Raw genomic sequence first — 11,374 nt, forward strand, 5'->3', positions numbered from 1 at the left:
ACCCTGGCAGCCCAGCAACGACGCCGGTCACGCACTCCTTTCCTGCTCTCCCGCCCAAGCATTTGCTGGTCTCCTCCCCCCGGGGTGTACTAGGTCGCACTACCCGCTGACTCCAGGTTGCCTTGTCTTGGCGTTGCCTGGGACGCTTTGATTTGTTTTCCCCTAAACGGCAGCGGGGCCCTTAATCACCTTCTCGCACGCGCCAGATCCCCGCGAGACGTGACGGTACCACAACAGCACCCCCCCACTGGGCCTGCAGCGACTTCCTCAGCCTCATACCGAGAGGCGCAGGTAAAGTGAGGCCGTGGGGCCGAGACACTGCAACGTCTCGCAATCATGTCGTGAGTTCCTCTCGAGAATGCGGTGAGCGTTCAGACACAAGACTAATCTGGCACGGCAGGGGCTCCAACACCATCAAAGGTACGGTGCAACACAGAGACCGTGTACGGAAGGATATGCAGGTTACTGACTGTGGGACAATGCAGTGGTGGCGCGTTTCCGTCCGCAGAACAAGATCGAGATAGCCAGTGGTGGTGAGCCCATTGTTGACTTCAAGTCGGACGACACATGCTCGATTCAAGTATGTTCCAGCTTCAACGAGGCAAACCCACACAATCACAGAGAGCTGGCTGACAGGACGTGTGCAGTCGAAAGAGGCCTCTGGGGCCTTCACCTTCGATCGAGTCTTCGACATGAGCTCGCGCCAGGTTGACGTGTTCGACTATTCTATTCGGCCGACCGTCGACGACATTCTCAATGGGTACAACGGCACAGTCTTCGCCTACGGCCAGACGGGTGCGGGCAAGTCATATACCATGATGGGAAGCGATATTGACGACGACGTCGGCAAGGGTGTCATTCCGCGTATCGTCGAACAGATCTTTGCAAGCATCCTAGCATCTCCCGGCAACATCGAATACACCGTCCGGGTGAGCTACATGGAGATTTATATGGAGCGCATTCGAGATCTGCTCATGCCACAGAACGACAATTTGGCTGTGCACGAGGAGAAAAACAGGGGTGTATACGTCAAGGGCTTGCTGGAAGTTTATGTCTCGAGTGTAGATGAGGTCTATGAGGTCCTGCGAAGAGGTGGACAATCAAGAGCGGTCTCAGCCACGAACATGAATGCAGAGTCATCGCGTTCCCATTCGATCCTCGTCGTTACAGTTACTCAGAAGAACGTCGAAACAGGGTCGATGAAGAGCGGACAGCTTTTCTTGGTCGATCTGGCTGGTTCCGAGAAGGTTGGCAAGACGGGTGCTAGTGGTCAGACACTGGAGGAGGCAAAGAAGATCAACAAGAGTCTGAGTGCGCTGGGCATGGTCATCAACTCCTTGACCGACTCAAAAGCCTCTCACGTTCCCTACCGAGACTCGAAACTTACCCGTATCCTGCAAGAATCGCTGGGAGGTAACTCCAGGACGACCCTGATCATCAACTGCTCGCCGAGTAGTTACAACGATGTCGAAACGCTGAGCACCCTGCGATTCGGTATGCGAGCAAAGACTATCAAGAACAAAGCCAAGGTCAACGCCGAACTCAGTCCCGCGGAGCTAAAGGCTATGCTCAAGAAGGCGCAAAGTCAAATCACGACATTTGAAACCTACATCGGCTCATTAGAAGGCGAAGTTTCTCTTTGGCGTGGCGGAGAGTCGGTGCCAAAGGAGAAATGGACACCTGCGATTGAGGGTGGTGCGTCCACTACAAACAAGAGACCGGCTTCAGCAGCTCGGGCACAAACCCCATCCCGATTTGATGCAACCAGGAATTCGGAAACGCCTTCGAGACCAGACTCACGGATGGATCTTGACCGCGCAGGCACACCCAGCATACCTTTGGATAAAGACGAGAAAGACGAGTTCTTAAGGAGAGAGAACGAGCTTCAAGATCAGGTCGCAGAGAGGGAGTCGCAGCTTGCCAAGGCCGAAGACCAGTTGAAGACCACTAAAGACGAGCTCCAGTACTACAAGGCCAAAGACGGCGAATCGACCAAGGCCCACGAGAGGATGACGACGGAGCTCAACGACCTCAAGATGATGGTTGAGAAGATTCAGTTCGAAGGCAAAGAGGCCCATATCACTATGGACGGACTGAAGGAGGCCAACTCGGAGCTTACCATGGAGCTGGATGAAGTCAAGCAACAGCTTCTAGACGCGAAGATGAACGCCAAGGAGTCAAGTGCTGCCATAGACGAAAAGAAGAAGAAGAAGGCCGAGGCGATGGCACAGATGATGGCTGGCTTTGATCTTGGTGATGAAGTATTTAGCGACAACGAACGCAGCATCCGCAAGATCATCGAACAACTTGATCAGCTACACGAGATGAGTTCAGCTGGAGAAGCAATTGCTCCAGACTCTCTACAGGAACTCAGGGAGAAGATAGTGGAAACCCAAGGCATTGTTCGACAGGCGGAGCTCTCGCTTACAGCACGCAACGAAGAAGACAACGTCCACAACAAGCGACGCGAAGCCCTCGAAGCACGAACTGCGACACTGCAACGTTCGTACGAGGAGCTTCTCGAGAGCAACCTGTCCGAGGCAGACACCGAAGAGCTCAAGGCCCGTCTCGCAGATGCTTACGCTGCTCGACAAGATGGCAACGTAGAGCTCGTTGACGATCTGAAAGCAGATCTGGCTCGGAGAGTGGAGGAGAATCAGAAATTCAAGAACGAGATCGAGGGCCTGCAGCAACGTATCAAGAGCGGCGCGATCGCCAACGGTGTCGCAAACGGCATCAACGGCAAGTCTGTGCAACAACAGATCGCCGAGTTCGACAACATGAAGAAGAGCCTGATGCGTGACCTGCAGAACAGGTGTGAGCGGGTAAGTATTATCAGCGCCACGATACTCTCTTTCCTGTTCGTGTGAAGGTATGCTGACCCCTCACCCTACAGGTCGTTGAGTTGGAGATCTCCCTTGACGAGACACGAGAACAGTACAACAACGTACTTCGCACGTCCAACAATCGCGCACAGCAGAAGAAGATGATGTTCCTCGAGCGCAACCTGGAGCAGCTCACTGTTGTGCAGAGGCAGCTCGTTGAGCAGAACAGCTCCCTGAAGAAGGAGGTTGCCATTGCTGAGCGCAAGCTAATTGCACGCAATGAGCGCATCCAGTCGTTGGAGAGCTTGCTGCAAGACAGCCAGGAGAAGCTGACAGCAGCAAACCACCGGTATGTCTCCCAGTTAACCTGCACGGAGCTTGAACTGATTGAACATAGCTTCGAGTCGCAACTCACAGCTGTCAAGGAGCGTCTTGAAGCTGCGAAGGCCGGCTCAACACGAGGCCTTGGTTCGCCCAGCGCCGGTGCTTCATTTGCCTTTGGCGGCGGTGTCGGCTCCAGGATCGCAAAGCCTCTTCGTGGCGGAGGCGGAGACGGACCTTCGCTCCCCATCATCGGCAACCTTCAGAAGGACGGTGAAGCCGAGCCAAAGAACAAGCGCACGAGCTGGTTCTTCAAGCAGGGGTAGAGAACCTCAGAGAAGAGAAGTTTTTTGGATACCCGGCATTGGATGGCTTTTAGTTTGGCATCGCACCTTCACGACGGCGTTCGATGTTCAGCAGCATGGGATGGTAGAAGGGTATGCGTTTTTCCGACGACCTTGAACGAACGTGAATGATATCCGATGATCGTTCCGACGTGTATGGGTTGTGAGAAATCAGCATGTCTGGCAATGATTTTCGCAATTATACCATAGATCTATATATTGTCTTGGATGCTGTGCTGGACCACGCGCTCGTCTTGATTTGTTTACGTACTGCATGCGTGCGGATGTAGGAGTGCAGTACATGCCAGACGTCGAGGCTCAGGGTTCACCTCAGACCCCGCATTCCGTCTTGCAGATACGACACCTGCCAAACCTAGGTTGTAGGTCTTTGGGAGAGTTTGATTCAATCACGAAGCGGCGTTTGTGGAACGCGAGATGGGACACCCCACGTTGTTCGGCTGATTGGTACTCGGCCGAGCGACGCTAGCCGCCGTTGATGGCGCACGTCTCAACGACTTTCACATGCTCACGATGACCGCGATCCTTCACATGGCAGGGGAAGCGGAGGCTCAGCAAGATATTTCCGTCATGCGGGTGGCAGATACGATCTTTTGTCCGAAGGACCCTTGATCACCATGTGTTTCCTCCCTCTTTCCACTCCATGCCCGCTTGCGGTTCTTCAAGCCGGTGTAAGATAGCAACCCTGCAACCCTGCAATCGAAGCTCGATAGATAAGCAAGGCGGCATGCAGAGACACGACCATACGAGCGCCCTTGGGGTGGACTCAGACGCAGCCATACTCGCGGACACCACGCAGCTTGGAAGCTTTCGAACCAGCATGATCTACCAGGTCCTACCTGCTATGGTATCGAGCCATCTTCCTACGATACCCTCCATACGGCGGTCGATAAGCGAAATTCGTGACCGAAGGCTGCATAGCAAAGCGAACTCGATCACGGAGATATTGCTGCCTGGCACTCCACCGCCCGGCTACACATCACGAGCCAGTAGTGGTAGCGCAACACCGAACAGGCGGTCTCCTATCGCTGGCGAGGCGGAACTCGACTTCCCAGACGATGTGTCTGAGAGGCCAGGCAGCTCGAATAGCTCGGCTCCTCCGCTGTTCTCTGCGTATGAGAGCAGGACGGGTATCCATTGGAAGTACGCTGGCCAAGGTGCGCATCGGCTTGTCGTTCTAAACGGCATGACCACACGCTGACCAGATTCAGGCGTCAATCTGATGACTCTGGCACACCGAGAGTCCAGTATACCCACCTACGGTATCGACGAGACGTCTCCTGTTCTCACGCGACAACTGTACCTGCACAGCATGACGTACCTGCTCCGTGGCCTTCCGTCAGATCTTACACCAGAGGAGCTGCTGAGCTTGCAAGCAGCCGCACCGCAAGAGTTGATTGAGTTGCAGGCGAACCCAAACCACCATGCTCTCATGCCTCGTCCGCAGCAAAGCCAGGTCCAGCGTGACGTACCGCCGCAAGAACCATCTGTGCTGCAGCGCATAACGGCCACACTTGTTCTGCAAGCCTTCCTTCTCATGCAGTTGCTCGTACCGTACATTAAGATACTCCTCTCACACGCATATCAGTTCGAGCGCGAACACCACCTCACCAAGAGGCTTGTCAACGGCAGCATCAGTACCGTGGACGAAGTGGGCAGGAGAAGCCTGCGGCTCTCGCAGACGATCTGCCAGATGAATGATGGGAAGGTAGGGCAGGCCATCAATGAGATGACGATCTGGTGGGTGCGAGGCGTGACGGGCGGATTGCAACAGGGCTTTGAGGAGGGACTCAGCCGGCAGCGGAGAGTTGGTGAGGTGGGCAAGATGCAGCAGATGGAGTGATGTAGTGGTGGTGGTGCATTTACATGGCGTTGTGATGGCTGAAGGCATTCAGGTGGCTGTGAAGATCAGACCAGCATTTGCATAGACCTCGTAGATAATGTTGCATTGACTCTGAGGACGGCCTTGCATTGACTCTGAAGATGGACTTGCATTGACTCTGAAGACGAACGAGATGGCGCGGCGTTGAAGTGCGTGGGAGGAGGCGTAGACTAGGCGGTTTTCTAGCGCGTTGCGACCCCTAACGCGACTGGACTGACTGGCTGGTCCAAGCGCAAAAAGTCGAGGGCGAAAGTTTGCTCTGGCACCATCGCTGCTCTCCCATCGACATTCGCCCTTTGACATTGAGGCGCCTTTCTTTCAGACGCCCTCATTCGCTCTAGTATACCAACCCTCTGTTCTGCGATACCCCTCGAGCCTTGACAACCCCGCGGTGAACCTCCGCAACCACTTTGTCCATCATGTTTGGCGCATTCAGAAGATGTCCGGCGACACTGTCGAGGAGCCTCTCCAAGGCCGCAGTCGCGTCCAACGTGCTCCGCACACCCCTCACACGCACATCGGCCGTCCTGAGGACACCGTCGTCGCGCATCGCCAGCGCCTCGGTCGCCGGCTTCCACCACAGCGCGAGGTGGCAACAGATTGCGCAGGACGTCGAGGCAGAGCAGGCCGTTGCTGAGCATGGGCCGGCCACGACCTTTGCAGAGCTGGCCACGCGCGGCCTGGTGCACCCCAACCTCATCAACACCATCACCAGGCAGATGAAGATCGAGACCATGACCGACGTCCAGCAGCGGACCATCAACGAGGCCCTCAGCGGCGTCGACATGTAAGCCAGCATTCACTCCAGGGACAGCGTGCAGCTGACTGACCTGCCCACAGTATTGCACAGGCAAAGACAGGTACCGGCAAAACCCTCGGCTTCCTTGTCCCCGTCATCCAGCGCATCATCACAGCCGACCCCAAGCTCGGCGAGAAGACCCGCGGCTACAAGCGCGCAAAGGCCGACGACATCAGGGCCATCATCATCTCCCCCACCCGTGAGCTCGCCGAGCAGATTGCTGTCGAGGCCAAGAAGGTCACCCAGAACACAGGCCTCGTCGTCCAGACGGCCGTCGGTGGCACCATGAAGCGTCAGATGCTCCAGAAGACCCAGCGTGAGGGCTGCCACCTGCTCATCGGCACGCCTGGACGTCTGTTCGATATCCTCTCGGACCCCTACTCGGGCGTCAAGGCGCCCAACCTCAACGCCCTGGTCATGGACGAGGCCGATCGCCTGATGGACGACGGCTTCACCAAGGAGATCGACGAGATCAAGCAGCACCTCCCCGACCCCGAGGTCGTCGAGCGCCAGAACCTCATGTTCTCTGCCACCGTCGCCCGCGATGTCGTCGACCTGGTCCGCCGCACCCTCCGTCCCGGCTTCCACTTCGCCAAGTGCGTCAACGAAGAGGAGGAGCCCACACACGCCCGTGTCCCCCAGAAGCAGGTCATGGTTGCCGGATTCGAGAACATTATGCCCTCCCTCTACGAGCTCGTCCTCAAGAAGCAGCAGAGCGCCATGGCCGGCGAGTCCAACCCTTTCAAGGCCATCATCTACTTCAACTCCACCGCTGAAGTCACCCTCGCCGCCTCCGTCTTCTACAAGCTTGGCGGCGGTTTCAAGCGCAACTCGGCCCTCTCCGGCCTCCGCAGCTTCGAGATCCACGCAAAGCTCTCCCAGGCTCAGCGCACCCGCGCCTCCGAAGACTTCCGCGCGTGCAAGTCTGGCCTCCTCTTCTCCTCCGACGTCACAGCACGGTAAGTTTGAAATCTCGTCTTGTTTTTGAAGCCATAAGCACTACATTTTCGTTCTTCTCATTTTTCTCTTTTTCTTTTTGGTGGTCGAGGGTGCCTTATCGCCTGGACTTTCCTTTGTTTTTCTTTTTTCATCATTTACGTCGATATTCTACATCGCCAACTTCTGACCTCTTTCCAACTTCTTCAATGGTCTCTCAACTCTTGAATTTATCAACTACATCGACATTTTGCTAACATAACACCATTTAAAGAGGAATGGATTTCCCCAACGTCACTCACGTCATCCAGATTGGTCTTCCCCGCGACCGCGAGTCGTACATTCACCGTCTCGGCCGCACTGGTCGCGCGGGCAAGGAGGGTGAAGGCTGGATCGTCCTCACACCCTTTGAGAAGGGCGAGATCCGCCGCCGTCTCCGCGGCCTGCCTCTCGTCGACGCTACCGCTGACCTCGAGACGGCAGAGATCGACATGAGCCAACCGGCAGAGGTTCCTGAGAACGTGGGCAGGATCCTTCAGGAAATCACCGATGCGCACAAGAAGGTCTACCCGGACCAGCTTGATGCTGCGTTCCGCGGCCTGTTCGGTAGCTTCCAGTGGTACGGCGACAAGCAGGGTCTGCTCGAGGGCGCCAACAGGCTTGCCGAGTTCGGCTGGGGCATGCCTACTCCCCCTCAGCCTCCTTCTAGCCTGTTCGCTGGCGGCAGGCGAGGTGGCGGCGGTGGTCGCAGCCGTGGCGGCTTCGGCGGAGGCCGTGGTGGTGACCGTGGCGGCGACCGTGGCGGCTACCGCCAGGACCGCGGCGGCGCTGACGCATTCAGCGGTGGCCGCTCTGGCGGATTCGGCGGCGACAGGCGAGGCGGTGATCGCGGCGGCTTTGGCGGAGACCGTGGTGGTGACCGTGGAGGCGACCGAAGAGGCGGCGACCGTGGCTTTGGCGGCCGTGGCGGCCGTGACGGCGGCTTTGGCGGCGAACGACGCGCTCCTCGTCAGGAGTACTCTGACTTTTAGACCGCCAACCTCCAACCTCGTTTTCGTCTGAAACCCGAAGTCTAAGGCTGGACTGAAGTCTTATGACTGACGGCAGAAGACAGACGGTAAGAAGCTAAACGGCCGCGACCCTTTGTACACTACTACTTCGCTTCACGTCAGAGCGTCACGCACTTCCTTCACTGTACCATATGTATACCCACAATCTGTCTCGATAAGCAACAGAAAGAAAGCACCAACGAAGAGAGCCGGAGAAAGTCAAAGAGAAAAGCCAGACGGGTGTTGCTCTGCTCGACTGGATGGATGGGATGGGATGGGACGGGATAGCATTGGGCGGCGTTTAATACCGGCATTTTACCCCGGGAGAGCAGGAAAAGCCTTTTTCTTGTTCTTCTTCTTGTTCTTCTTCTTCTTTAACACTGGAATAGGCGGGCGGGCGAAACGGCACATCTCCATTCTTGATTTGGAGTCTATCTAGAGAAAGAGAGCGAGAGCGAGAGAGAGAGAAAGAGGGATGTAAAGAGATACTGATGTAATGTACGATGACTACGTGATTTGTAAATACAGATTCCCCTCCCGGCAGTAACCACCGTGCTGTTCCAAAGTCGATGTCGTGTGCACGGTACAGTACGATCTTGCTATATTGTGACTCGCACGCAACGTGATTCTACATTTTGCCTCTTTGGTATTCCGCTGCTGAGAGTCGGCTTCGTACTCGCTTGTCCCGGAGTACACGTAGCTATCCGAACTTCGAGAAAGTGTGTGTGTGTGTGTGTGGGGGGGGGGGGGGGGGGGGGGCGGATCCCTGTGACGCTGGGGTCGAAGTTCCCTTCCATGAATGCTCACGCTGAGAAGATACATATGCTCCCGGTTGAGCGTCGCCATGGGGCTAGTAGGCTTCTTTCCAACCGAAGTGGTATGAGGTATATAACATGCAGGAGTATGAACGCCAGAGATGCAAAGAAAGACTGCAGGAGCCAAGAACATTGAGGACAAAAGTAATCAAGCTCGAAAGACGGTGTTGGAAGATTGAAAGCGGGTGACCGTTTACCTACGAGTAGACAACAGCGGGTTATGTATATGGGTAGGTGTTGGTTTGCTGCTCTTTCAACAATCATCAGCAAACTCTCGCTCGTAAGATATGTCAGCACGATCTTGCCCTCATCTGGAGAGAGTATCGACCTAGTCCAACGGTAGTCGCTGACAGGATTCTTGCCCCAAAGCTATATTGACAGTAGTTAGGTGGAAAATCGATCGATTTAGACGTCAGAAGACGCGCTATTGGAGATACACAGAGCAACCCAAAACGGTAACAGCCACCCGTGGAAGCCACCTCTCAACAAGCTAAGCAGCCGCTCAACCTTGATCGCACCGAGAGCCGATGAGGTTGAAAATGAAACATGGCCCTCTGTCAGCCCAATGTTCTGTTAAAACCTTGTTGACTAGCCAAACCAATTCCGCATGGATACGGGCGTTTTTTAGAGCATTTTCGTTGTCAGCGATTTGCCAGTGTTTGCCGTCTAATCTGTGGCTGATCATATCACTACAAAAACCACTTGTGCAAGCATTAAAACTACTCGTTCGAGGTAGACCTTTGGTGTTCTTAACTCCTCTCCACTCCGAGTATCCAAGCCGCTACAACGACGCTGAAGACTTGCAGCAGATCGTTCTCAGTAGTGAAGACGATATCTGCCCAAGCGGCCTGCAGTCCGGCTGCGGTCTCTCTTGGCTTGACGTCGCGACATCCCATTCCGTTCGTATATGTTGTTTCGCGCACGCTCCCGACTTCCCTTGTAAGATGTCGGTCGGTCTGGGAATGTGTCGGGGTCCGGGGAAAGGCTACAGCGCTTGTGGGCTGAAAGGGTCAGTACGCTAATTCAGACGAAGAGCTGGTGGAAGGGAAAGGGGGCTTTACCGGGAGGCACATCTCGGCGACCCTTGGAGATTCTGGCATCGAGTACTCTGTCACTTCGACGAGGAGCGCTCTGGCATGCAGCTTCTGTCTTCATCTCGTCGAAAGGGGCTTGCCGAGACGCGAAGTCGAAAGCAGGGTTGCGCTTTGGCGGGTATTTGGGCGACCGCTGAGCTTCCTCTGGAATCATCCGAATCTCTTCCGGGCCTGTGGTCTTATCATAGCACTCCTTGTGTAACGAGATTGCGCGATCGTCATGTAGGCTCGGACGGTCGCCTTCCGTAATCTCGATGCTTGGTCGTGTAACGTCCTGTAGAAAGCCAACGCCAGCTACATATTGGTGTGGGGCAATAGGCTTGTAAAAATTGCCATCTTCGTCTTGTGCGTAGACACCGTCGCGCATGAGCTCGAACTCGCACTTCTGTTCGTATCTGTTGATCGCCCTCTGGATACGCTCGCACAATAGCTTCAGGAAGTTTGCGTCCCGCTTGACCTGCTGCATCATCTTCTTGTCCTGATCTCCCTGCTGAGCAATGACGCGCTGCCAATGCCTCAAAGCGAAGATGTCGCTGTGTAAGCGCTTGCCCACGTCTCGGATTGTAGCGATATCCTCGGACAACCAGCGCTGTCCGCCTTCAGCATCGCGCTCATAGTTCATAACCATGTCGTAGTCGTGTGCTGTGCGTCTCATGAGGTCATCCATGGATGGATGCCAGATCTGAGGTAGTCGCTCCTCCTCAAGCTCACCATGCTGCTGTAAATTTACATTCGGTGACGCGACCTTTGTGTTTTGCGGACGGCGTGACACGACAGGAATCAGGTTTGGGTTTTTGAAAGCTTGACGAGGCGGCTCGGACGTGCCATGGGTAACAGGTACGAGGCGCGAGTCATATAGCAGCGGCTGTGAGAGGCTAAGATGAGATGCTCGCGCTGTCATGCGAGATGGCGCGATCGACTCAGACTGCACAGACGATTGTTGGAGACCTCGGTGTGGTAGCGGACCGTCTGAAGGGCGCCATGAATTGTGGCGGTGTGGCTCTTGTTCGATATGCTCGCGCGCCATGAGGATGATTGGCGCAGATGTACAGATGTTGAGAAGGGTGTGCAAGGATAGAGGGAACAGAGAGCATGGTTGGGTTGGAGTTGCGGTGAAAGCGACTCATCTTATCTACGGACGTGAAGTGAAGTGAAGTGAAGTAGAAGCAATGAGAGAGCAAACGAGGTGTGGATCCTTCTGGAGGTCTGTCAGGTTTCAAGAGACGTGCAAGAGAAGAAGGTCAGGGTGCAGCAAGATATGAGGTGGGTTGCGTGTGGTTGCGTGTGGTCG

The 11,374-nt window shown here is 55.3% G+C and overlaps 4 protein-coding genes across 5 annotated transcripts, besides 6 other annotated features; 3 read left to right on the plus strand and 1 right to left on the minus strand.

The window, feature by feature from the left end:
* Positions 1–336: 336 nt before the first annotated feature.
* On the plus strand, positions 337–3,472 carry EKO05_0005763 (Kinesin heavy chain; the record flags this gene model as incomplete). The annotated part of the gene is made up of 6 exons (XM_038939590.1): positions 337–341; positions 401–420; positions 486–580; positions 648–2,825; positions 2,897–3,174; positions 3,223–3,472. 6 exons carry the CDS (start codon positions 337–339, stop codon positions 3,470–3,472), a joined length of 2,826 nt encoding a protein of 941 aa, XP_038798782.1.
* Positions 2,192–2,213: a tandem repeat.
* Positions 3,473–4,328: 856 nt separating the features above from the next.
* Positions 4,329–5,351, plus strand: EKO05_0005764 (uncharacterized protein; the record flags this gene model as incomplete). The annotated part of the gene is made up of 2 exons (XM_038939754.1): positions 4,329–4,665; positions 4,720–5,351. The coding sequence occupies 2 exons, from the start codon at positions 4,329–4,331 to the stop codon at positions 5,349–5,351; spliced, it is 969 nt and encodes a 322-aa protein (XP_038798783.1).
* Positions 5,352–5,809: 458 nt separating this feature from the next.
* Positions 5,810–8,156, plus strand: EKO05_0005765 (RNA helicase; the record flags this gene model as incomplete). The annotated part of the gene is made up of 3 exons (XM_038939909.1): positions 5,810–6,177; positions 6,231–7,148; positions 7,400–8,156. 3 exons carry the CDS (start codon positions 5,810–5,812, stop codon positions 8,154–8,156), a joined length of 2,043 nt encoding a protein of 680 aa, XP_038798784.1.
* Positions 8,157–8,432: 276 nt separating this feature from the next.
* Positions 8,433–8,468: a tandem repeat.
* A 45-nt stretch (positions 8,469–8,513) lies between these two features.
* Positions 8,514–8,549: a tandem repeat.
* Positions 8,550–8,893: 344 nt separating this feature from the next.
* Positions 8,894–8,912: a tandem repeat.
* Positions 8,912–8,936: a tandem repeat.
* Positions 8,937–9,805: 869 nt separating this feature from the next.
* Positions 9,806–11,110, minus strand: EKO05_0005766 (uncharacterized protein; the record flags this gene model as incomplete). Of its 2 annotated transcripts, XM_059636665.1 has the most annotated exons (2): positions 9,806–9,990; positions 10,051–11,110. In XM_059636665.1, the coding sequence occupies 2 exons, from the start codon at positions 11,108–11,110 to the stop codon at positions 9,806–9,808; spliced, it is 1,245 nt and encodes a 414-aa protein (XP_059492648.1). The 2 variants fall into 2 exon arrangements, with proteins under 2 accessions (XP_059492648.1, XP_038798785.1); XM_038945829.2 differs by having other exon boundaries at positions 9,806–11,110.
* Positions 11,111–11,220: 110 nt separating this feature from the next.
* Positions 11,221–11,250: a tandem repeat.
* Positions 11,251–11,374: the final 124 nt, after the last annotated feature.

Source organism: Ascochyta rabiei, chromosome 9 (assembly GCF_004011695.2).
Source record: "Ascochyta rabiei chromosome 9, complete sequence".
NCBI classification, from domain to species: Eukaryota; Fungi; Ascomycota; class Dothideomycetes; order Pleosporales; family Didymellaceae; genus Ascochyta; species Ascochyta rabiei.